Consider the following 25,751-nt stretch of genomic DNA (forward strand, 5'->3'; position numbering starts at 1 on the left):
TCTAGATCGTGAATCTTCCTGCTGTAACATGACGATTGTGTAGTCCTTTAAAGATTATTATACAGGAGGAGTTCATCACTCTGTTATAATTTTATAGAGCTAGAGATGAGCTTCAGCTCTAATTCAGATTATGATTAGGAATGAGTACAAAGGTCAAAGTCAAGTCAATTCCTACCCATACTAGGACCCAGTGTTACCCTGATGACACACTGGTTTAGGATGAACCCTGATACATGAAGCAGCAATATGAGCCCTGGCTCTTTTGTTTCTGTTGCAGTGAGCCCATGTGACCCTCTTTAAAGAAAAGTTCAGAAGATTTTTCTTGGCCTTTGCCCTTCTACTCACTGACTACAACTGATAGAGAAGTACTATCAAGGAAGTTACAAGACTCAAGTGAGTGGTGCATTGGACAGAGTGTTGGATGTGGATTTAGGAAGACCTGAGCTCGAATCCTACCTCAGAACATTTACTAGCTGTGTGACATTGGGGCAAGTCACTTCACCTCTGCCTCAGTTTCCTCAACTGTAAAATGAGGATAATAATAATAATAATAGAACTTAACCTCCTGGGGTTGTGAGGATCAAATGAGAAAATATTTGTAAAGTGTTTTACAAATTTTAAGCCTATATAAATGCTAGTTATTAGCTATTAACTTAGATTGCCAGTTCTGTGACTGCTGCCAGAGGACAAAAAATTACTAGGAAGAGACCAGAAAGAAACCAAGTTTGCGTTTACATTTTTTCTCAGAGAATTCAGGGCAATGACGTATATATTGGGTTCAAGGAACCCTGTATTCCATCCCACAGAAAATGCAGAAGCACATAGAAGGACTCACAATATCCCATAAACCAGGGGTGGGAAACTTGGGGCCTAGAGGCCATATGTGGCCCTCTAGGTCCTCAAGTGTGGTTCTTTGAATCCAAACTTCACAGAACAAACCCCTTAACAACAAGATTTGTTCTATAAAATTTGGATTCAGTCATAGGGCCACACTCAAGGACCTGTAAGGCCACATGTGGCCTCGAGGTCTATAGGCTCCCCACCCTGCCATAAACAATCCAACTCAATACAGAAAGGACTCAGAGTAGTCCATAAATAATCCACACAGTGTTTCTGCCTCTTCAATGAGTGGTACTTTCCATAAAAACATGTGCAGACCCTTAAAGTCATCAGGCTCCCTTTGGAAGGGAAACTGTTAACTGCCTGATGGGCCCAACATCCCAATGAGTCTGACTTTCAGACAAGAGAAATCTGGTGAGGGCTTGTACTCCCCAAGAAGGAAAACACATTTAGGAGTGCTAGGTAGGTGAAGCTCCTTCCCATCAGACCTAGAGTATCCCAATAATTCATGGTCATAATGGGACAAAATCCAAGGTCTCTTGCTCTCCCACATTGTGATTTTAGTCCCTAGTCACCATTCTTTCCTCAGTGTGGGATCACATGTACAATTCTTTCTCTAACCAAGAAGAAATTCCCTTTCTCTCAATAGAACAACAGATACTCAAACTCTCAGACTTGGAGCTACCCACAAGGCAAACTCCAGGGCTGCCAATGGAAAGGTTAGATGCCAGAATTGCATTGCCCGTGACTTCTTAATGTGATAGAAGTCTGGAGGTTCCAGAATTCTCCCCACATATGCTTTCTCTCTCCACATTTGCCAAGTGGTTGAGAGCACTGTCTCTCCAGGACTGTGTCCAGGCATTCTGAATATACCACCATGGCCCCAGCTGTGATCATCCCTGCCCAAGAGGCTCTCATCTCTGAAGTACTTGGACACTTTTTCCTCTCCATGGTTTCCACATGGTTGAAAGTGCGCTCTGCCCCAAGGGAGCGATTAATGACTGGGGTGAAGGCACAGGGGGCAGGAGGCAGTGTACTAGGCCCTACCTCTCCCAACTTTAGTCTAATCCTTGCTCCAAGCAAAAAGGCAAGAAACAAAAAGGGACCAAAAAGATCTGTTAACTTCTCTCCCAACTGTCCAGCCCCCTGTAGTGCAATAATCTGTTCATCTTGGAAGATGCCTCCATGAGTGAAACACACCAATAAAAGGCAGCATAGTGGATAAAGCACTGGCCCTGGAGTTACTCCTGAGGCATGGTACCCATTTCCTGACGGAGAGGAGATGGACTCAAGATAAGGAATGGGATATACATTTATATACATATGTATGTATATATACACACATGTGTGTATGCACGTGTGTATGTATAGTCACATGTGTATATGTGTATATATGTACACATACATGCATACGTACATATACATATTTGGGAGGGAAGGCAATCAGGGTTAAGTGACTTGCCCAAGGTCACAGCTAGTGTCTGAGGTTGGATTTGAACTCAATTCCTCCTGACTCCAGTGCTCTATCCACTGTAGTGCCACCTAGCTGCCCCAGAGGATATATATATATTTTTAGACATGACTAATATAAGAATTTGTTTTGCTTGAAATTTGTTACAAGAGCTTTGTATTTTCCCCCCTCTTACATTGTGAGTGGGGTTGAAATAAAGGTAGAAGACAGAAAAAAAATGCTTGCTAATTTAAAAAATAAAGTCTCAATTCTGATACTTACTGGCTATGTGACTCTGTCACGTCCCTCTCCTGGACCTCAGCTTCTTCATCTGTAAAATAAGTAGGTTGGACTGGATGACCTTAAAAGCCCCTTCCAACTCTAGATCCAGAATCCTCTGATCCATCCTCCATGGGAAGGTGCACTCAAGGTGGTAAAGGAAGGCTCATCAGGTCATCAAGAAAGTCCTTTGATCAATTCCCTCCATTTTAGTGGTAATACTAAAAGTCAAGGTCAACTACAGAGTAAACTTTGTGCTTGGGCTTCTGAGGAAAGGAATGTTTTTGTGGATCAGAGCCAACAACTGAGCGTTTATCTTATAGAACTGTATCTAATCCCAGCTCAACCTCCACTCCTCTCTGATCAGTTGTAACACAGTCCTCCTTACTGGTTTGCTTTGTTCATCAGCTAAAAAAGGAAAGATGACCTTCTGCTTGTTTGAATCACAACATTGTTTTACAAGTTTGGGGTAGTTGTGGTTGCATCTTTTTTTCAGGCTGGGAAGAATGAGATAAGAAAATTGCTGCTATGGGGTCAACAAGGGATTCAGCTAGGTGAGCATTTTAGTAAGTGCTGTGGACAAGCCTGATTTTATGAATGTCAATGTCCCTATTTTCATTGCTATCCAGGAATGTTGGGCACCCTGCTTGGTTACAAGCCTAGGGACTGAGGGGATTTAGAGGAAATTATGACAAAGGACCCTTCCAACTAAGATTACATGACTATGGCTTTGAGTGGTGGTAGTGGTGGTATGGGTAGGAAAGGGTGCATTAGAGTAAGGGCAGGACTTCCCTGTCAACTGGGCCTCACTTCCCAGAAATAGGCTTTTATGAACATCTAGGTTTCAAAAAAATATTGATCTTTTGGTTTTACATCACCTTCATATCTAAATATATCTCTCCCCACTCCTTATTAGAAGTCTAGATTCCAAGATATCACTGCCCATGAACTCCATTTCTGACTGTAGAAGGCTGGCATTCAGGAACTCTCCCTAGCAGGCCAGCTAAGCATGGTGTAACCCATAAACAGCTGAACCAAGCCAAGAAAACCTGGATTCTACTTCGGATGCATTCTGGGTATGTGACCCTGGGCAGGTCATATAACTTCTCAATACCCCAGGCAATAAGTTTGGGAGAATTTGCTTATCTGTAATGGTAGAGGTTTTCCTCATTTGGGAGTTCCTGGTAATAATGAAATCACAAGTCCAGGACCTGCTCCCTCCCCCACTCAGTAAGCCATCTCTTGTTTAAATAAATAAACAAATGAATTAATGAATGAATAAAATGCAAATGCAAAAGCAAAAGGAAAAATAACCAACCCATTAGCTGTTTCTGACAGTTTATTCAAAGTTCTACACCATAGTTCCCCATGACTGCAGAGATAGCAATGGGGATCTTTATGTATTTTATCATCTTTTCTCTGAGGACGAGTTTGGTCATTATAATTTCCCAGCATTCAGTTTTGGTTTTTTGCCATTCTTTTCATTTGCGCTGGTGGAGTCATTGTCTGCTTGCATTTACTTTCCTATGGATCATTTCACAGAAATCTTCTGTGGTTCATTGAATTCCTTATATTCATTGTTTTTTTTAACTTTAAATTTTTGTTGCTGCCTTTTGTACTTGCATCACCCTACTTTCCAAATACATCTCTCCCCATCTCTTGCCCCAAAGGTCTTCTCTTGAAGCCAAAAAAAAAAAAAAAGAAAAGAAAAAAGCATAGTTCAGCAAAACTGAACAATATATGTAACCATTCTGATGCTATCTGCAATGTCCCACATGTATAGTTTCTCACCACTGCAGAGAAGACAGAAACGAGGTTTTTACATTCTCATTTCTTCCTTGGAGCCTACTTTGGTCATCATGAATACAGAGTTTATTTTCATTTTCATCTTATTGTTATTCTTTCAGCTTACATAACTGTAATCATGGCGTATACCATTCTATTCTGGTTCTGGTCCTTTCAGTTTGCATCAGTTCATATAAATCTTCTCTTACCTCTGTATTCTTCCTGTTTGTCATTTCTTAAGTTCAATATTCCTTATATTCATGAACCACAACCTGTTTTGCCATTCCCCAATTCATGGGCAACTACTTTGTTCCTATTTCCTTACCACCACAAAGGGTGCTCCTAGGAATATTTTCATGTACATGAGGCCTTTCTTTCTGTCTTTGACCTTTGACCCCCTTTGGCACATATGCCTAAGAATAAGCTCTTTTGTGGTCAAAGAGAATGGACATTTTCCTTACATTCTTTCCTCATGTAGTAGACAGCTAGGTGCTGTGACAGACAGAGCACTGGGTCTGGAATCATGAAAAACTGGGTTCAAATCTGGCCTTTGACACTTACTAGTTGTGGACTATGAGCAAGTCATTTAACCTCTCTCAATCTTAGTTTCTTCAACTGTAAAATCGGGACAACAATAGCACCTACCTCCCAGGGTTGTTGTGATGATTAAATGAGACAGTAATTGTAAAGTGCTCAGCACAGTGCCTGGCACATAGTAGGCACTATGTAAAATGATGGCTATTATTATTTCCTTTTTGTTTTTGGAGGGCGGAAGGCAAAGCAATTAGGGTTAAGTGACTTGCTCAAGGTCACACAGCTAGTAAGTGTCAAAGGTCAGATTTGAACTCAGGTCCTCCTGACTCCAGGACCATTGTTCTATTCATGGCACCACCTAACTGACCCTATTATTATTATTTCTTAGTGGAGTTCCAGATTACTTTCCAGAATAGCTGAACCAATTCACAGCTACATCAACAGTGAATTAGTATGCCTATCTTTCCACAACCCCTCCAACATTGATCATTTCTTTTATCATATATATGTATGCAATATACATTTATGTATATATGTAGCTGTACATGTGTATATGTATATATATACACATATGTATGTATGTATGTATACAAAAAAATAAAGAGAGGCATTCTCTATAAGCAGTCAGCATCTACCTTAGTACCACAAAGTTATGTTGAGGGGAAGAGGGAAGAGGGAAAATTCGTTCCCCTTTCTTTATGAATGCTCCATAGTACAATTAATGGATCCTTGCTGAAATGGGCAAGAGCTGAGCACTGATTTTGTCTGCGTTCACTCAACAGAGCCCAATGTGGAAGTGTGACAGGCTTGGGGGTAGCTGGTGAGCTCAATGACCAAAAGACTGAAACCAACTAAATGCTTTGCAGTCCTGGCTTCTGCAGAGCATTTTCTCCCATTGCTTGCTAGATCCATGTTTTGATTACTCGTTGGTCTGGCCCTGATGTCAGGAAACCTGCCAAACTCACAAAGTATGAGTTCACTCAGTTAACATTGATTGAGCACAATAATACAGCACCCTGGGTTATCCTAGAATCTCTTTTAGCCTGAACTCTTGATTTTATAGACTGAGAATTACTATTCCCAGTTATAGGGACATAGCTCTAGGGCTGGAAGGGTCCTCAGAGGCCAAATAGGTCAGTCCTCTCATTTTATAGAGGAGGAGACTGAGAGGCCCAGGGAGGGGGAGGGACTTGCCCAAGGTCACACTGTGATCCTTAGAGCTAAAACCAGAGGTGACCTTGGAGACCATGTAGTCCAACCCCTTCATTTTACAGAGGGAGAAACTGAGGAAGGAAAGGGACTTACCTAAGGTCCCACAGGCAGAGCCCAAACTAGAATCCAGATCCTCAAATCTAGCACTTTTGCCAGTGGACCACACTGCCTCTCCCCTGTTTCACGGCCACAGAATTGCAATTTCGGACCTCTCCATACAACCACAACTTTTAGTTGCTGAGACAAGAGACAAGGAGAAGAAACAAAATTTGTGAACTTTCTCTTGATGATTGTACATTCTTTTTTTAGTATTTTATTTTCCCCCAGTTACATGTTAAAAACCATTTTTAACATTTGTTTTTAAAACTTTGAGTTCCAAATTCTCTCCCTTCCCACCACACCCCCAAGTTGAGAAGGCAAGCAATTCAATATAGGTTATACATGTGTAGTCATGCAAAACATTTCCATAATAGTCATGTTGTGAAAGAAAATGAAGGCTAAAAAACCCTCAAGAAAAATCAAGTTAAAAAAAATATGTTTCAATCTGTACTCCAAAACCATCAGTTCATTTTCTGGGGTTTGGGTAGCATTTTCATCATAAGTCCTTCTGAGTTGTCTTGGATCATTATATTGCTGAGAATATCTAAGTCATTCACAGCTGATCATCCTACAATATTGCTATTACTTTGTACATAGTACATTTCATTTTGCATCAACTTATGCAAGTGTTTCCAGGTTTTTCTGAGGGCATCCTCCTCATCATTTCCTATAGCATACTAGTATTCCATCATGATCACATACCACAACTTATTCAGTTATTCCCCAGTTGATGGACATCCCCTCAATTTCCAGTTCTTTGACACGATAAAAGAGATGCCATACATATAGGTCTTTTTCCTATTTGGTTTTTTATGTCTTTTGGGATACGTGTCCAATAGTAGTATGTCTAGGTCAAAGGGTATGCATGGTTTTATAGCTCTTTGGGCATAGTTCCTAATTGCTCGACAGAATCAGTTGAGTCAGTTCACAACTCTGCCAACAGAGCCTTAATACCCCATTTTCTCCACATCCCCTCTACCATTTGCCATTTTCCTTTTCTGTTTATTAGTCAATCTAATAGGTATGAGGTAGTACCTCAGAATTGTTTTAATTTACATTTCTCCAATCACTGGTGAGTTAGACCATCTTTTCTTATGGCTGTAGATAACTTTGGTTACTTCATCTGAAAACTATTCATATCTTTTGATCATTTATCAATTTAGGAATGACTTTTATAAATTTAACTCAGTTTTCTATATGTTTGAGATATGAGACTTTTATTAGAGAAACTTCAAAAAAATTTTTTTCACAATTAGTATTGCTAACTGCATTTTCCTCCATCCTATTTTCCCCTCGTTTATTCTATTCTCTCTCTCTCCTTTCACCATGTTCCTCCTCAGAAGTGCTTTTCTTCTGACTACCCCCAGTCTGCCCTCCCTTCTATCACCCCCCTTCTCTTATCCCCTTCTCCTACTGCTTTCCTGTAGGGTAAGATAGATCTCTATACCCAATTGCATGCGTATGTTATTCCCTCTTTGAGCCAATTCTGATGAGAGTAAGGTTCACTCACTCCCCCTTACCTCCCCCATTCTCCCCTTCACTGTAAAAACTTTTTCTTAAGTGAGATAATTCATCTCATTCTTACCTCCTCCTTTCCCTTTCTCATAATACATCCTTCTCTCACCCCTTAATCTTACTTTTTTAGATATCATCCCTTCATAATCAACTCACACCTGTGCCCTCTGTCTACCTATACTCCTTCTATCTTCCCTAATACTGAGAAAGTTCTTATGAGTTACAAGTATCATTGCTAAATCTTGTATTATCCTGACTGTGGCTCCATGATATTTGAATTGTTTCTTTTTGGCTGCTTCCAATATTTTCTCCTTTGCCTGGGAGCTCTGGAAATTGGCTATAATATTCCTGAGAGTTTTCATTTTGGCATCTCTTTCAGAAGGTGATTGGAGGATTCTTTCCATTTCTATTTTACCCTCTGGTTCTAGAATATCAGGGCAGTTTTCTTTGATAATTTCTTGAAAGATGATGTCTAGGCTCTTTTTTTGATCATGGCTTTCAGGTAGTCCCATAATTTTTAAATTATCACTCCTGTATCTATTTTCCACATCTTTTGTTTTTCCAATGAGATGTTTCACAGTCTCACTTTTTTCATTCTTTTGGTTTTGTTTGATTATTTCTTGATTTCTCATAAAGTTATTAGCTTCTATTTGTTCCATTCTAATTTTCAAGGAATTATTTTCTTCAGTGAACTTTTGAACCTCCTTTTCCATCTGACCAATTCTACTTCTTAAGAAGGTTTTTTTCTTCAGTGGATTTTTGTGCCTCTTTTTCCATTTGTCCAATTCTAATTTTTAAGGCATTCTTCTCCTCATTGACTTTTTTTTTACCTCTTTTACCTTTTGGCCTACTCTGTTTTTTAAGGTGCTATTTTCTTCAGTATTTTGTGTGTCTCCTATTTCAAGCTGTTGACTCATTTTTCATGATTGTCTTGAATCACTCTCATTTCTCTGCACAATTTTTCCTCTACCTCTCTTACTTGATTTTCAAAATCCTTTTTGAGCTCTTCCATGGCCTGAGACCAATTCATATTTTTCTTTGAGGCTTTGGATGTAGGAACTTTGAGGACTTTGTTTTCTTCTGAGTGTGTGTTTTGATCTTCTTTGTCACCATAGTACCTCTCTATGGTCAAAATTTTTTTCTGTTGTTTGCTCATTTTCCCAGACTATTTCTTGACTTTTAATTCTTTGTTAAAATAAGACTCTGCTTCCAGGGTGGAGGGCAAACTGTCCCAAGCTTCAGGGGTTTTTAACACCTGTTTTCAGAGATACTTCTAGGGACCTAGAAGTTTTCAGTTCATCCAAGGTGATATGACCTAAGGTAGTGCTTCTTAAGCTGTGGGTTGTGATCCCATATGGGGTCACGAAAAAGTTAGCAGCACTAAAAGGTTTCTGAATGTTCAATGACCAAAAAATAATTAAAAATCAAACACGTAATGAATCTGAGGTATTTCTGGCAGTGCTTGCCCATGTTGCATCGAGCAACTTCACTGCAGCCTTGGTTCTGAACACAAAGCATGTGCACTTTGCACTGTGTATGCTGTCAGGCCATGCAATGCCAATGAACATTGCCAAAATATTAGTATAGGGGTCTGGAGTAGAAAAAGTTTAATAAACCCTCATCTAACCTGATCTAAGGAGAGGTGTTTACTATTCTCCTGGCTTGTGCTCTGGTCTGCGAGTGACCACAAGCACTTTTTTCTTCTCTGGAATTATGAGGAGGGTCCCTGTACCCTGGTCACAAGCTCTGATGGTCTAGTGCTCCTCCTCATCCTGGGACTGCCACCCAGGATCAAGACCCAGATCCGAGTATGGGCAAATCAACAGAGGCCTGCCCCAGTGCCAGCAAAGAGACCCCTGTAATCTCCTGACCAGTTTTTAGACCCTTACCATCTATGGGCTAAAAGCTCTGGAAGCAACTCTTGCCTCTGCAGATTCAGTGGCCCCAAGGCATGCTCCTGGTTTTCTGGCACCAGGTCTGTACTAGAGCAGCCTGCGCTAGACTGTACTCCACTCTTACCCAGATGTGACAGATCTTTCCTAACAACTTTCTAAGTTGTCTTTGGCTGGAAAATTATTTGACCTTGTCCTTTTGTGGGTTCTGCTGCTCTAGAATTTGTTTAGAGTGATTATTTAAAGGTATTTGGAGGGGTTTGGCAGCTAGCTCAAGCGAGTCCCTGCCTTTAATCTGCCATCTTGGCTCTACCTCCCATGATTGTACATTCTGAGGCAAAAAGAACAAATATACATGAAAAGATATGAGACCAATTTAGCAGAGAAGCAATGGAATGTGGTGGAAAATGTGCCAGATCAAAATCAGGGGAGCTAGATTTGAGTCCTGTTCTGTTACTTACTAGCTATATGTCTATGGAAAAGTCAAAGAATACCTTTCTGAACCTTAGTTTCATCATCTTTAAAGTGGGTTCAACAATAATTGCACTACCTCCCTCACAGGGTCTTTGGGAAGAGAATACTTTACAGACATGAAAATGCCATAGAAATGAGAGCAATTGTAATCAAACCCGACTATAGAACATGGTATCAAGACACAGTAGAGATCAGAATTGGGGAGAGATAATCAGATAAGGCTTCTTAGAGAAAGTAGATTTGTACTATATTTTAATATTACCTTTATTACCTTTTGTTTTTACATCACCTGTACTTCCAAATACATCCCTTCTCACTCCCCAGCAAGCAGCAGGATATAATGCATTTGGGGGACCCCCTTCAAATCCAGAGAACTTGGGTTGAAGTATTAGCTCTGCTACTCACTGCCTGTGTGACCTTAAACAAGTCACTTCATTTCCCTAGCCCTCGCGTACCTTATGACGCCCCATACCAGAAGGAGGAGTTGCTCCTTTCTCCTTGGTGTCAGTTTCAAGACCTACCCTCTGCCAATATCATCCAGAAAGCATCTTTAGAGCTCTTTCCATCCTGTCTAAATATTTGCTGCTGTCACTTATGGATCTCTGGATCACTCTTACTCCTTTCTAATGTAAAGGACTGTTAAGGGGTCCCCTGAACTTGTTTTTTTGAGTTGCCAATTTTCTAAAAACACTGGACCCAGAGGACACAGAAAGCTTTGAGCAAGCAAGAATGGCCATAGAGAGCAATGTATGCCTCATTCTGCACTTATATCCCACCACCTCTCTGACAAGAGGTGTGAGGCATACTTCACATCTAGCATTCTGAATCCTCAATTGATCACTGTCCTGAACAGAGTATCCAAAGTCTTTCAATGACATCTTTATATTATTGTCATTATATCTGTATTTTCATGGTTCTGACTACTTTGTTCTGAGTTCATTCATCTACATTTTCCCAGTAACTTTTATTTCTAAAATTTAAATATTAAATTTAGAATTATTAAAGATTAAATTTAGAAATTTAAAATTTCTAAAATCTGTCTCCTTCCTCTTTTGATAAATAGTGACAGAAATTTTGTTTTGTACCAGAAATTCATAGGAGTGGAACATATCCTTCTCTCTAGAAAAGACAAAGAGTTTAAAATCATATTATTCTTTTTTTCCTTTTAAGGAGATGGAACACTGAACAGAAAGTACCACCTAGACCCATATTTTCTTTTCTAATGATATGTGACCCATCCACTGTGTTCAATAGTCCAAGAAAATGGGCAGAGATTATACATTGGGGGATGAGAAAAAGATCATTCAAGAGAATTTAAAGAGCCATCTTTCTGAAAAGAGGAGGTTAATTATGGGTAATGGCCCTCCTTCTCTAACTGCCCCTTTCCTCTCTCCCCTTACCACTCCCACAACAAGAAATAACATGAAAGAGCTTTCACCACAAATCAAGGCTAAAAAGTAAACCAAGTCAGCTTCTCTTGGCCCAACTCAGCCAGCTGCTTGAGTCCACTTGCCCTGCTCCTTGATGAACTATCTGCCAGGAGCCCAGTTGCGAAGCCAGCAATGGTTTTGCTTACATATTTTTCTTTTCACAAGGGAGAGCTCACTTGGGGAGGAGGAATTGAAATGACTGTGATTTAAAAACAAAATGCATCAACAAAGCAGATTCTAAAAAAATACTGAGTACAAGAGGCTGGTGTAAAAGTCAATTGACAAGTGCCAATACTGAAAAGCCTCTGCTGTCTGAATCACACAGTGCCTCAGTCCTAATGTAGCAGAGACAGAAGTAATTATCAACTGGGCATGTCCAAAGAATCTATAGGAACTGAAGACTTTCTGAGGATTTGGCAACTATTATTTTAAAAAATGGATAACTATGTTACTATATTAGTTACTGTTTCACTTGAATGTATATGGTTAGGAGAAGCCAAGACCAGAAGGACGTGAAAGGGCAATATGAACTGAGTCTAGGCACCTAGGCAGCTAGGTAGTGATTTGACAGAACTCTAGACCTAGAGTCAGGAAGACCTGAGTTCAAATCTCTCCTGGGTGACCCTGGGCAAGTCACTTAATGGAGTCACATAGAGTCACCCAGGACTGAAAAATGAGTGAACAACAATTAATATAGCCCAGCTGTGGGGTCAGTGGTGACCTCTGGTTGCTACACATACATACACTAACACACATAGTGATATTCAGGCACACCATTGACCAAAGAATCTATCACCAAGTGAGAAACCTACTACTCAAAGGATTACAGATTGGAAGCTGGAAAGGATCTCGGAGACCATCTAGTCTAGCTTCCTCATCTTACAGATCAAAAAAAATGAGACCAAAGGGAGTCTGAGGCTCTGACAGACTGAGTTATGAGAGGGCATGAATGAGGGTTTTATGGAATGGGTAGGCTTATATGGTTGAATTCTTAGTCACATCAGATGGATTTCAACTTCAATGGAGCACTCATATGTATGCCCAGAAGCATTGCAGTAAAATATATCAAATAGGAGGGATTCAGAAACACATGAGAAGATTTGTATTAAATGATGCAGAGAGAAATAAGCAGAATCAAGAAATGATGTTGTTCAGTTGTTTCAGTAGAGTCTGACTCTTCATGACCCCATTTGGGGTTTTCTTGGAAAAGATACTGGAGTGGTTTGCCATTTCCGTCTCCAGCTCATTTGACAAATGAGAAAACTGAGGCAGAGTGAAGTGACTTGCCCAGGGTCCCAAAGCTACTAAGTGTCTGAGGCCAGATTTGAACTCATGAAGATGAATCTTCCTGACTACAGGCCCAAAACTCTGTGCACTGCCATTTGATGATCTCATATTGCAGAGCTTATACTTATCCTCAAAAACTCCACCATGAAAACAATTGTGACTTAGGTAAAGGATGAAAAGATAGAGACATTCTATAAAGACCTCAATAAGACCCTCTAAATTAAATTGAAATACACTTTGATAAGTGTTTATGTCAAAGCAGAAGTGGGAATAGGTAAGGATGGAGAGAAATATATTGGAAAATATGGATCAGGAATAAGAAATAAAGGAGGGACCAATGACTTGGAGGTACTATAAGCCTCACATTTATCTATCAGAAATAATTTCAGAAAAGTGTCAAAAGGAACTGGACATGATGAAAGCCAAATATCATCACAAAAACCAAAATGGAGTATATTTTAACAAGCAAAACAATTTATTATTGATGATTCCTGAATCATCTGTCCATGTACAGATCAATGAAGTATTAGAGCAAAGATCAAAATTTACAAAGCTAAAAATGAGAACAGCTACTATAAAAAAATTTTCTTTCACAACATGACTAATATGAAAATATGTTTTGCAGGACTGCATATGTATAATCTTTATCAAATTACTTGCCTTCTCAATGATGGGGGAGAGGAAAGAGGGTGGGAGAGAATTTGGAACTCACAACTGTAAAAAAAATGGTTAAAAATTGTTTCCATATGTAATTGGGGAAATAAATATTAAAAATATTTATTATATAGTATATAATAATATAATTTATGGTATATAATAATATATAGCATATATACTACACAATGATATACACTATATATAGTGTATGTAACGTATAGTATATCATAATATATATTGTATAAAACAAAAATATTAAAAATTCCTCCAAAATCACCAAAATAGGGAGACCAAAAGATTAAAAAAAATCCCAATTCAGTCAGAAAACAACTGAGTGCTCTGCTAAGCAAAGAAATATGGCAGCCAAGGGCAATGCCAGATTAAATATAAACTCATTTGTAAAATCTTACAGAGAAGGATGATGCAAGATTAGCAAGCAGCACCTCCTGCAAGAGAGAGAAGCAGTGGAAAGTAAAACCAGTTTGAATAATGATAAAAATAGCTAGCATTTATAAAGGGCCTTAAGGTTTGCAAAGCACTTCGCAAATAGTAGCTCGCTACTGGTGGAGCCTAAATGCAGATTGAAGATGCTTTTTCTTTACTATCTTTATCCTTGGTGGGGTTTTTGTCTGTTTTCTTTCACAGCATGACTTACGTGGAAATGTGTTTTGCATGACTGCACATGTAAAACTGATGTCAAATTGCTAGCCTTCTCAGTGGGGTGGAGAGGACAGGGAGGGAGAGAATTTGGAACTCAAAATTTGAAAAAAAAAAAAAAAGAATGTTAAAACTGCTTTTACATGTAATTGAGGGAAAAAATTTAAAATATTATCTCAGAGTTTCTCGAAACAACCCTGGGAAATAGGTGCTATTATTATCTCCCTTTTACACACAAAGAAACTGAGGCAAAGAGAGGTTAAGTGACTTGCTCGGAGTTGTACAGCTTGGCAAGAGATTCAGTGAAGTAAATTCATCCTAAGGTCATTTAAAGATGAAACTTGAAGGATAACAAAGAGAGTAAAAATGTAAGACTGCCAAGATTTTTCTAACAAATTCTTCACCATCAAGGACAGTGTTTGTATATATATGTATAGATATAGAGAGAGGCAGACAGGGAGAGAGGGAGGGAGAGAGAGAAGAGGAGAGATAGAAACAGAGACTGAGAGGGAGAAAAGAGCCAGAGCCAGAGTTGAAATGGCACTGAAAAAACTAAAAATGGGAAAAGTAGCTAGATCAGGCCAAGTACAAATGAATTAGATCTTTGTGAGAAGTGGCATCATTTTAAGGATGGTGAGGGATTGATTCACAAGGTAGCCAAAGGAGGGGAAAATGGCAAAGAATATCAACAACCATCCTCCTCTAGACTTACTTTCCCATCTGGATGTCTCCTTCTGCCTTTCTATTTCCTTTTATGCGCCTTAGTCAGACATTACCAATCCAAGAGTAGCATTGGCAGACTTTCGGGCTACTTTGTGGGTGGTCCTGAGTCCAAAGGTTCTTTGGTTTACTTTAAAAGATTTTTTAAAAACTAATCAACACAATGACCAACCACTATCCCAGAGGACTCATGATCAAACAATCTAGCCATCTCCTGATGGAGAGGCAATGTGATGAACTCAGGGTGCAGATTAGGACATTTTTTGGACATGGCCAATGTGGGAATCAGTTTTACATATTTGTTGTGGTCTTTTTTTTCTTTCTTAAAAGGGGATGGGGAAAGGAGTGAGGGAGAAGAGGTGGATTTTTGTGAATTGGAAAAAATACAATAAAGTTTTTAAAAGGGAGAAGAGGGTTCCTGAATTTGAGAGGTAGCATCTGCCTCCTAAAGGGAGAAGAGATCTTAGCAACATGCTTCGCAAAGAAGAAAGAAGATGGTCTCCAGAAAACTGCCCTGTACCTGAAGGAACAAGACCATGCCACTGGAGGCCAGAAGATCTTTTTCCTGGCCAAGCCTCCATGATATTGCTGTGAGTTGTTCAGGTGGTGTGGATCCAAGATGAATGGGACATATTTGTTCAGTAGTCAACAGTGTCTTTTCCTTTTCAGGAGAGTTTGATGAGTCTAATGGATTTTTCAAATATTTTCTTTGATTTGGGGTGCTTGTAAGTATCTTATGCATTTTCTTTTGTTAGGTGATCATAGGTTTAAAGCTAGAAGGGATATTAGAAAGCACCTAGTCCAATTCCATTTTTATGGTATTTATTTATTTTTGAGACTGGATCCCTCTGTTTCACCCAGGCTGGGAAAGCATCAGTCCCTCCCAGGTCTGATCCCACTACATACTGATCTACATGGTAGCTTTAATTTACTCTATTTTAGACCTGAGTCAGCTGGCTCCTCCATCCCAGGGCATCACCATATTTGTATGGGACTTAGTGCAGACGTCTGATCATCTTGGCCTACTACAGCTCAGAACTCCAGAACTCCTGATAGGACAGTCTGGGTCTCCTCAGTAGCAGAGATCACAGACCTGCACCAGCACATCACCAGTCTCTCTACTTTACAGAAGAGGAAACTGAGGACCAAAGAAGTGAAAGGATTTGGTCAAAGTCACATAAGCAGGAAGTGGCAAAGCCATGATCTGAACTCAGATCCTCTAACAAATCTACCACTATGCCATGCTGCCTCTATTTCATAGGCTGAGAGCTGGAAGAGGGATCGGGGATCATATCTTCTAATCCCTTCAAGAAACCTGAGTTCAAGACTCTGTTCTGCCATTTACTTACTAGCCATACAAACTTGGGTAAATTGTCTCCTCTCTCTCAGCCTCCATTTCCTTTTCTGGACAATGGGGCAGTTGACCCTGAGGTCTTTCCACTTCTGATGTTCTATGTTCTAAGACTCAGAGACAGTGAATATGGAATCAGGAAGACATGAATTCAAATTTGACCTCATGCACTTAGTAGCTGTGTGAGCCTGAGCAAGTCATTTAGCCTTTACATGCCTCAGTTTCCTCATCTATAAAAGAAGGATATTAATAGCACCTGCCTCACAGGATTGTTGTGAGATAAATGAGATAGATAAAATAATTATAAAGTACTTAGCACATGAACAAGTTATTCTACTTGATTGTGATTGAATATTATTGTGTTGTAAAAAAATGAAGAGGGAGATGGTTTCAGAAAAACATAGGAAGACAATATGATATAAAGTGAAGTGAGCAGAACCAAGAGAATATTGTACCCAGTAACAGCCCATGCTATTTACAGCAATACTGTAAAAATGATCAACTGTAAAAAACTTGGCTACTCTGATCAATACAATGATCTAAGAAAATTCCAAAGGATTCATGATGAAAAATGTTATCCAAACTCTGAGCTCAGATTGAAGCATGTTTTTCCTCTTAATTTTTCTTGCTTTTTTTTCTTTCACAACATGGCTAATGTGGAAATACGTTTTGCTTGACCCCATGTGTATAATGGGTATCGTACTGCTTGCCATCTCAATGAGGGGGAGAGGGAGAAAATTTGGAACTCAAAATAAAAAAAAAGGTTATGAAGTTCTTGGCATATAGGGTATATTTAATAAATATTTATCCCTTTACCGTCCTTTCCCTTCTATGAGAGTAACATCAGAGTATATAGGACTGCCTCCCTTCTTATGAGAGGGCTTGGTCATTACCAACAGCCCCTCCACAAAACCATTAGTAGAGGGAGGTCTTCCAGGGAATTCCGGTGGCAGGATTTCCTTCTAGAGAGCAATGTGGAGTCAGGAAACAGACCTGCCCTTGGGTTGCTGGCTGAAACGAGTCCAGTTGTGCCTTCACCTCCCCATGATCTTGTTTGCTCTTTTTTTCCCCAAATTTATTAATTTATTTGTTTTCAGCTTTCTATAATCACTCCCATAAGTTCCACATTTTCTCCCCCTCTCTCCCTAAGATGGCATGCAATCTTATATGGGCCTCACACATACATTCCTATTAAACACATTTTTACATTAGTCATGTTGCATAGATGAATTATAACGAATGTTGCTTTTCTGTGGGGCTTAGAAGTCTCTAGGGGCAGAAGGGCACATGTTCCCTGGTCGACTTTTGGGCCACACAGTCGAACACATATGGGAGAGACTTCATGTTTCTGTCAGCTGCCCTTCTGTGGAAAGTTATATTCATATTCTTTGTGGTCAACAGGAAAAGTTAACTCTCCATGCTACTGTCCTCACTTAACCACTCTGGGTATTAACTTCTTTGCCTATAAAATAAATATAGTAAGACTCTCCCTAACTGCCTTGCAAGAATGTTCATAGAACCACAGATCTAGGCATGTTTGAGAGATGTTGCAAAGATGATATTGACAAGCCTTGGCAAAAGCTTCGATATGGGGCATGAGAGATAGTGAAAAGACTAGGATAACTCTTAGGTTGGGAGCTTGTGGGACTGGGAGGATAGTGGTACCCTCTGCCTACACTAATAAGGAAGGTAAGAGGTAGAGAGGGGAGAAAACAATGAGTTCTGTTTCGAACATATTGAGTTTATGATGTCTACTGGACATCCAGTTTGAGATGTTGGAAAGACATGTGGAGATGCAAGATTGGAGGACTGATAAGGAAACAGGAAGAAGAGTGACCTGCCCAGGATCACACAACTAATAAATGTCAGAGATGAGACACAAAGACAAAGATTAAAACAGTACCTGACCTCAAACAGCTTACATTTTACCAGCATGTACAAAATGCTGCAAAGACAGAGATGGAGGACGTATGCACGTGTAAAAAAATTTTTATTTTATTTTTCCAATTATATGTAAAAACAACTTTAAGATTTGATTTTTAATCGAGTTCTAAATTCTCTCTCTCCCTTCTCCTTCCTTGAGAAGACAATTTGATAGAGATTATATTTGTGCAGTCATGCAAAACATATTTCCATACTAGCCATGTTGTGAGAGAAAACATAGACCAAAAAAAAAGAAAGAAAAGAAAAAGAAAGTTTTAAAAAGTACTTTTGTTCTGCATTCAGACTCCATCAGTTCTTTCTCTGGATGTGGATAGCATTTTTAATTGTGAATTTTTTGGAATTGTCTTGAATCATTGTATCGCTGAGAAGAACTAAGTCATTCACAGTTGATCATCATCAAAACATTGCTGTTACTCTGTACAATGTTTTCCTGGTTCTTCTCATTTCACTTTGCATCAGTTTATTTAAGTCTTCTCAGGTTTTTCTGAAAACATCCTGCTTGTCATTTCTTATAGCACAATAGTATTCCATCATAATCGTTTGCTACTATGTTTTACCATTCCGCAACTGATGGACATCCCCTCAATTTCCAACTCTTTGCCACCACTAAAAGAGCTGCTGTAAACACTTTTGTACAGACAGGTCCGGTTCCCTTTTCTTTGATCTCTTTGAGATACAGACCTAGTAGTGGTATTGCTGGGTCAAAGGGTAGATGCAACTTAATAGTCCTTTAGGCATAGTTCCAAATTGGTCTCCGGAATGGTTAGAACAGTTCACAACTCCACCAGCAATATTATGCTTGGTTTTAAGAAGCAGGCAAACAGTATATATTCAGGAGCCCTCATCTGTGATGGTGAAATGGCAGGACTGTGAGGTTCCACCAAACTTCTCTGGAGTCAGTGGACTTGAGTTTGAATCCAAGTATGGCCACTATGTCGGTTAACCTCTCTGAGACTTTGTTTCCCTCATTTGTAAAATGAGAATGGATAAAGATCCAACTTGACCCCAAAGAAGAAATATTAGAAGATAACCCCCCTTTCTTTGCAGAGGTGGTGTACTCTGGGTACAACAGTGTATATAATGTTACACTTTTTTGATACATTAGTTAACTTTGCTCAGCTGGGTTTTTTCTCCCCTTTTTTATTCTTTGTTATAAGAGATGGCAAAGGTGGAGTGTGGAAAGGGAAAATGGATGTACTGGGAAATGCAAGTGATGTATAATAGGGCACTGTACTTAGGAAAACCTTCGTTTCAAAATCCCTCCTCCTACACATTCTAGCTGTGTAACGCTGGGTCAGTCACCTAACCTCTCAATGCCTCAGTTTCCACATTTGTACAATGAAAGAGTGGAACTACATGGCCTCTCAGGTCTCTTACCACTCAAAATCTATGATTCAGAAGAAAAAATTATGTATATGTGATTTAAAAAAATCTTTTCTATGCATATATTGCTTCTCCCCACAAAGTATGGTCTTCTTTATGGCCGAGAATGTTTCCTTTTTAGCTCTGGCTCTCCAGTGCCTAGCACAGAGCCTGGCACCTAAGTTGGTGGTTAATCAACGCCAGTTCATTGAATTCAACAATTCCGCTCCTGGCAGGGGAAGAGAAGAGGGGGAGGCAGCTTAACTCCAGTTTTGTCCTAGATCAATTCCAAACGGATGAAGTCATTGAGCTCGGAGAGCAGCTGGAGGGCTTGGGAAGGGCCTTCGGTCCCCCTCCCCTCAGCCCCCAGCCCCAGCCCCTTCCCTCACAGCTGGGAATGGGGGGGGGGGCGGGGTCAGAAGGGCTTTCCCAAGCCCTCCAGCTGCTCTGGGCTCCATTATTCCGGTTGTGGGACTGAACCAGCAATGAGCGGAAGGAATGAGCACCATTTTTCCATCTCTGCAGAGAGCTGAGCCCCCCCTGGGTAGGGGGGCTTCCTGTAGCCTCGTCCTAAATAGGCTGAGGTTCATGTACTAAAGAAGAAAGCTAAAGGGTCACACTGTTCAGAGCAGCCCCAAAGTGGGAGGAGGGGAGAGGGAGGCAAGCCTGGTGGAGCTCATGTTACAAAGACAGCTGGGAAAGAATGAATTCACACACATTCATCCTCACATGCAGCCCTCTCACGCACATTCACACCCTCACACACACGTCCTCACACTCACATAACACTCACACATGTTCAAACACAGTCAGTCCCTCACACACACCCTCATATTGACCCATACACACTCAGTGGACAAAGGGGAGCAAGGGGGGGGGGCATGACAGACCAGCACTCCATCCCCCCCTCTTCAAAGACCTCCCAGGGCTATTTCAAAGCAATGGGGCTCTATAGGGAGAGGGGGAAGAGACCGAACAAAGGGGAAAACTTAGAGGGAAAGAGTCAAGCTGCCCCAAGGGGAGGATTTCGGGAGGCCCGAGTGCCAGGTTCACAAAAGGAGCTGTCTCTTAAGAGCTCTCATTCCTCCAAGGATTTACCATCTAGCAGAATCTAGGATGTGAAAAAAGCAGGGAGAGTGATCATGATGTCAGTCAAAGTTAAAATTAAAATAGATTTATTCAAAAGGGAAAAACAGAGAAGCTACACTATGTGTCAGCATTATTATTCAGTGTTGTTTTAAACTGTTTCAAATACTTAAAATACCTGAGCATATGCCTGCCAGAACAGACACAGGAACTATAGGAACATAAACAGAAAATACTTTTTATTACAAATAAACTCAGATCTAAATAATTGAAGTAATATTTTATTGTTCATGGGTAGGTAAAGCCAATATAATCTTTAAAACGACAATTTTACCTAACCTATTCAGTCATTGTCATCCCAAATAAATAACTAAAAAAAATTTGACTGTTAGGAAAAATAATTATAATATTATAAATGTAATAATTATAATAATATAAAAGATAATTTGGAAGAACAAAAGGTCAGGGAACTTCAAAGAAACCAGGGGGAAAAAAGATACAAAGGAAGGAGATTCAACAATATCAGACCTTAAACTATAAGGTAAGAGCACTGTTGAAGTGTAAAAAGGATAATTTTGATTATTTTAAATTAAATTTTTCTTGTAGAAATAAAACCTGTGTACCCAAGAAGGAATGCAGAAAACTGGGGGGGGGGGGGGGGGAATTTCCATAGATATTCTCTCAGATAGGATATGATTCAGTTGGAATATTGCTCAAGTGTGGGAAATGATGAGCTGGATAATTTAGAAAAACATGGAAAAGATTGGGGTGATGGAGAAAGCCATGAAACAAAGATGACAAGTGGAAATAAGCATAATATGGTATTACATATATGTATATGAGTATATAGGTGTATATAGGTGTCCAGAGATATCTATCCATGTGTGTATATGTATATGTGTATGTATGTATATCTCCACCCTTCATTGTAGCCTTCTTTAGGGTGGTGGGGGAAAAGAGGGGAAAAAATTAAAAAGTGCACAGCAGAGAACAAGAAAACCAACAACGTTGGCCAGCTTTGAAAACAATATGTAGTACTTATCATATAGGTTTTCTTGAAATGGAAATGCATTGTTTTACATTAAATCCTCTCATGTTATGCTGTGTACATGACAACTTTTTTCCTTTTCTCATTTTGTATTTAAGTTTAAAATTAATAAAATTTACAAAAAACAAAAAAAAAAGGATTGACCACCCAGCTATCTAATTTGGGGCCTCTAGGGGATTCGATGAACCTTCCCAGGGAAGCATGTTTGCCTCTCTATGTCTTCCCATCGGTTGTCTCCTATTCCTGGAATGCTGTCCTGTCCTTTAGAATTCCTGGTATCCTGCAAACTCAGCTCAACTGCCACCTCCTATAAGTGAACTTTCCTGACACCCTCCCCACCTTTCTCACCCTCCCCCACCGCAGCACCCCTGCTCCTAAATTACCTTGGTTTTACCTTTCTTCATATCCCTAGTGCAGACTATGGTGTTCAGCACAAAGTAAACCCTTGAGGAACACCTATTGATTTTGTATCTATTCAGGTATACATTCCAGAGGCAACATGGCATGGAGTCTATAGAGAGCTGGCTCAAAGCCAGAAAATCCTGGGTTCAAGTCTGGCACATCTTAGCTGTATGACCCTAACCGGATCACTTAAACCCCTCAGTGATCTAGGCAACTCTCTGAGACTCTATCTCAGAGAAGACGTCAATCTACATCAGTAAAGGGATTTTTCTCTTCTGGAACATCTCTCTATAAATGGAATCACAGATCAAGTCCCTATCCTTATATATTTTTAACAAGCATATGTGTTCATATTGTCTTTCCTATTTGAATGTAAAGTCTTTTAGGGCATGGAGCTTTTTCTCTATATGCCCAGGGCTCAGCATGCAGTAGGTACTTAATAAATGTTTAATGGTCAGTTGAATTTCCTAGGAATCATGTCCTCAGGCATCTCAGCTGTACTGAGTTTCCAGGCAGTGTTTGAGGTGGGTTAAGAAAAAGAAACTCCAGAAAAAAAAGGGTTGAAGCCTCCACATCCCTCCCTCAAGTCACAAAGAACTTCTGTGTGCAGCAACAGCTAGGCCTCCCTCCCTAATGGCTGCTGGCCAAAGGAAGGGAGAACAGTCAAAAGATCTAGCCCAACCTCAGCAGCTTGCCTGTTCTATCATGGCTGGGAGCAGAGCAGGTGTCTCTGTTCAGTGTGGGGAACTCAAGGAGTAAGTGGGAGAGAGGATCTGAACCCAGATCCCGAGCCATTGCCCTCTGTCATGAACCACCCTGACCCCCAGTTCTTTAATACTCATAGCTAAAGTCAGACTCATGACATGTGGATGAAGAATCAGAAATTCTCTCTTCTCTGCTCATGGCATTGCGCCACCCCCATCCCCCACCCCCATTTTAGCCATCTCGGGTAGCCAGACTCAGAGTCAGGAAAGACTTGGCTTTGAACTCTACCTCTGACAGTAAAAATTTACTATGTGACCACAGACAAGTTACATATTATCTCCCATCCTCAAATGTTGCTGTCACTGACTCGTGACTGAGTCTTTGTAACCCCATGGGCTACAGCACGTTGGGCCTTTCTATTTTGCGCTGAATCCCCAAGTACATCCATGTTCATTGTTTCCTCCTCTGCTGTCTCCTGCTCCATTTACCTTCAGTCTTTCCCGACATCAGGGTCTTTTCTAGTCAGTCCCATCTTCTCATGATATGGCCAAAGTATTTAAGCTTCAGTTTTAGTATTTGATCTTCCGATGAGTAGCCTGGATTAATTTCTTTAAGCATTGACTGATTTGACCTCCTTGCTGTCCAAAGGACTCTCAAAAGTCTTCTCCAGCACCACAATTCAAAAGTATGTATTCTGTGGGGCTCAGCTTTCCTTAGAGTCCTACTCACAGACATACATTGCTACTGGAAAGACCATAGCTCTGCCTCCGATTGCTCATCTGTAAAATGGAGGTGATGAGAACTGACATTCATATAGCATTTTAACAAAGAACTGGACACAGTGGGAGCCTATAGAGTCGGGAATAGCTGAACATATTGTGCGTACGTGAGCTTAACAGAATATTATCACGCCCAAAGAATCAACCAATAGGAGAAAATTAGAGAAACAGGGATTTAGATGAAACAAATCAAACAATGTACAGGATGACTACAATAATATTACTGAAAACAACAGTGAACCACAGCCCAATTCAGATCAATTATAAAGCCAGTCCGGGTCCCCTTCTGAGCTATGGAACGTCACATGCACTGTCAGACATGATCCCTGCACTGGTTACTTGAATAAGATTACAAGACCTTAGATTTAGAGGCAGAAGGGACCCACCAGTCCAACCCTTTCATTTTACAGGTATATATAATTGTTTAGCTGCTTTGCTTCGTTGAAAAGAAATTGGAAGAGGTGTGTATATCAGGAAAGGACTGTGATAGAGACACAAAAAGCAACAAAACTATATATAGATATAATAGGCAGCTGGGTGGTACCGCAGCCCTGGAGTGAGCAAGACCTGAGCTCAAATGTAGACTCAGACATTTACTAGCTGTGTGACCCTGGGCAAGTCCCTTAACTCTGCTTGCCTCAGTTTCCTCATTTGTAAAATGAGCTGGAGAAGGAAATGGCAAACCACTCCAATACCTCTGCCAAGAAAACCCCAGATGGGGTCACGAAGAGTCAGACATGACTGAAAATGAATGAACAATTGATATCATTGATAAAATCCCAGGTTTGGTATCTCTAGGCCATGCACCTCTTGCTCTGGTTAACCTGGTACTAAGTCTCCAGGAACTCAAGGAGGTCAGGCCTCAGAAAGCAGGCCCTTCCTCCTATGGAATCTTTTCAAGTTGGCAAGATTTCAGATACCATTCCTCTGCAAGTTGTAAAATGCAAATTGAAGATGATGTCCACCGTCCAGTTTTGTGGATCTCGGTACCATTTCTTAGATTCTCTTGGTTTCTAACCTGTGAGCCAGCAGTAGAGACTAAGAAATGGCATTTGGTAGATGTTTCCTCTGCATTTACCTGTAACAAGTCTACAGACATGACTCTTTACCTGTATGGACACAGGAGACATCGGTCCCTTTCTGAGCAGGATCACACATAAAAGCCAGATTCTGGAATTCGATGACTCTTTCATCAGAGGTGAACTATATTGCTGCCACCACTGCCACACACATAACCTCTTGCCGTGCCAGCCTGTTTTCCATTCTAGAATGATAACTGAATCTATAGCCATTACTGGTAGAAAGAGAATGTTCAATCTACTGCTTCATCCCCTCACTATTCCTATGACTTTCCAAGCCAAAGTATCCCTCCCTGGACACCATTTTCCTCCATTACAAAGTGAGTTACTTGAGGGCAGGGGCTGCCTTTGCTTTATGTACATACATACACACAAACATACATACATATATGTATGTATATATGCATGTATGTGTATACACACACATCTCCCTGGTGCTGAGCGGTATATTGGAATGTGCTAAGTACTTAATAAATGCTTTCTCCTTCACTGAATTGAGTGTTTTATGTAGAAAATGCTATTCCTGTGTATCTTTCGGAGCCCACACAAATTCATTTAAAGGTGTTACTGAATTCCTAGTAGCTTTTCCTCTTTAGCTTCCCAATAAGCAGGTACTAAAATAGCAAATTGAAAAGGTTTAAGATCTGATGAATCTCTAGAAGATATGGGTTCAAAGGAAGTACACTTTTCTGTACTATTTTTATCTTTTATCATTATCATTGTCCTATTTTGCCCTATTAAATACGAAGTGATATCACGTGTGGCCAGGGGTGGGGGTAGGAGATCCACAAAATATTGGCCCTTAAGAAAGGGTCCTCATACTTGAAAAGATTGAGAAGTACTGAATTATACTGCCTCCCCTTCTTGTCTCTGCCTTGGTAGCTTGTTTCCTAGGCCAGCTGGCTGAATGGCATCTCCTTCAGTTTACTCCTTAAAAGCTGGACCTATCCCTGAATCCTATAGAAATGAAAAGGGTTGATAGGCCATGGATCATCTTGATTTGAACAACTGGTGAAAGAGCCATTGAATTTCAGAGTCTGGTTTTTGTGTGTGTTCCTTCTCAGAAAGACTGATGTCTCCTGTGTCCATACAGGGAAAGAGTCACATCCATAGACTTGTTACAACTGGTTACAACTTTCACTGTGATTTAGGTGGCTTTACCTC

At 40.2% G+C, this 25,751-nt stretch overlaps 1 protein-coding gene across 2 annotated transcripts in view; it reads left to right on the plus strand.

Annotated features, from left to right (window-relative positions):
* The window catches only part of SLC25A43 (solute carrier family 25 member 43), a 79,560-nt gene extending 63,818 nt beyond the window's left edge, over positions 1–15,742 (plus strand). The window contains exon 4 of one of the 2 annotated variants that reach the window (XM_072626868.1): positions 15,283–15,742. In XM_072626868.1, the coding sequence (XP_072482969.1) occupies positions 15,283–15,414 (132 nt within the window). In that variant the 3' untranslated portion in view covers positions 15,415–15,742. Of the gene's footprint in view, positions 1–277; positions 2,568–15,282 lie in introns of those variants that run through there. The other variant, XM_072626867.1, reaches the window with a different exon arrangement.
* Positions 15,743–25,751: the final 10,009 nt, after the last annotated feature.

This window comes from Notamacropus eugenii, chromosome X (assembly GCF_028372415.1).
Source record: "Notamacropus eugenii isolate mMacEug1 chromosome X, mMacEug1.pri_v2, whole genome shotgun sequence".
Taxonomy (NCBI): Eukaryota; Metazoa; Chordata; class Mammalia; order Diprotodontia; family Macropodidae; genus Notamacropus; species Notamacropus eugenii.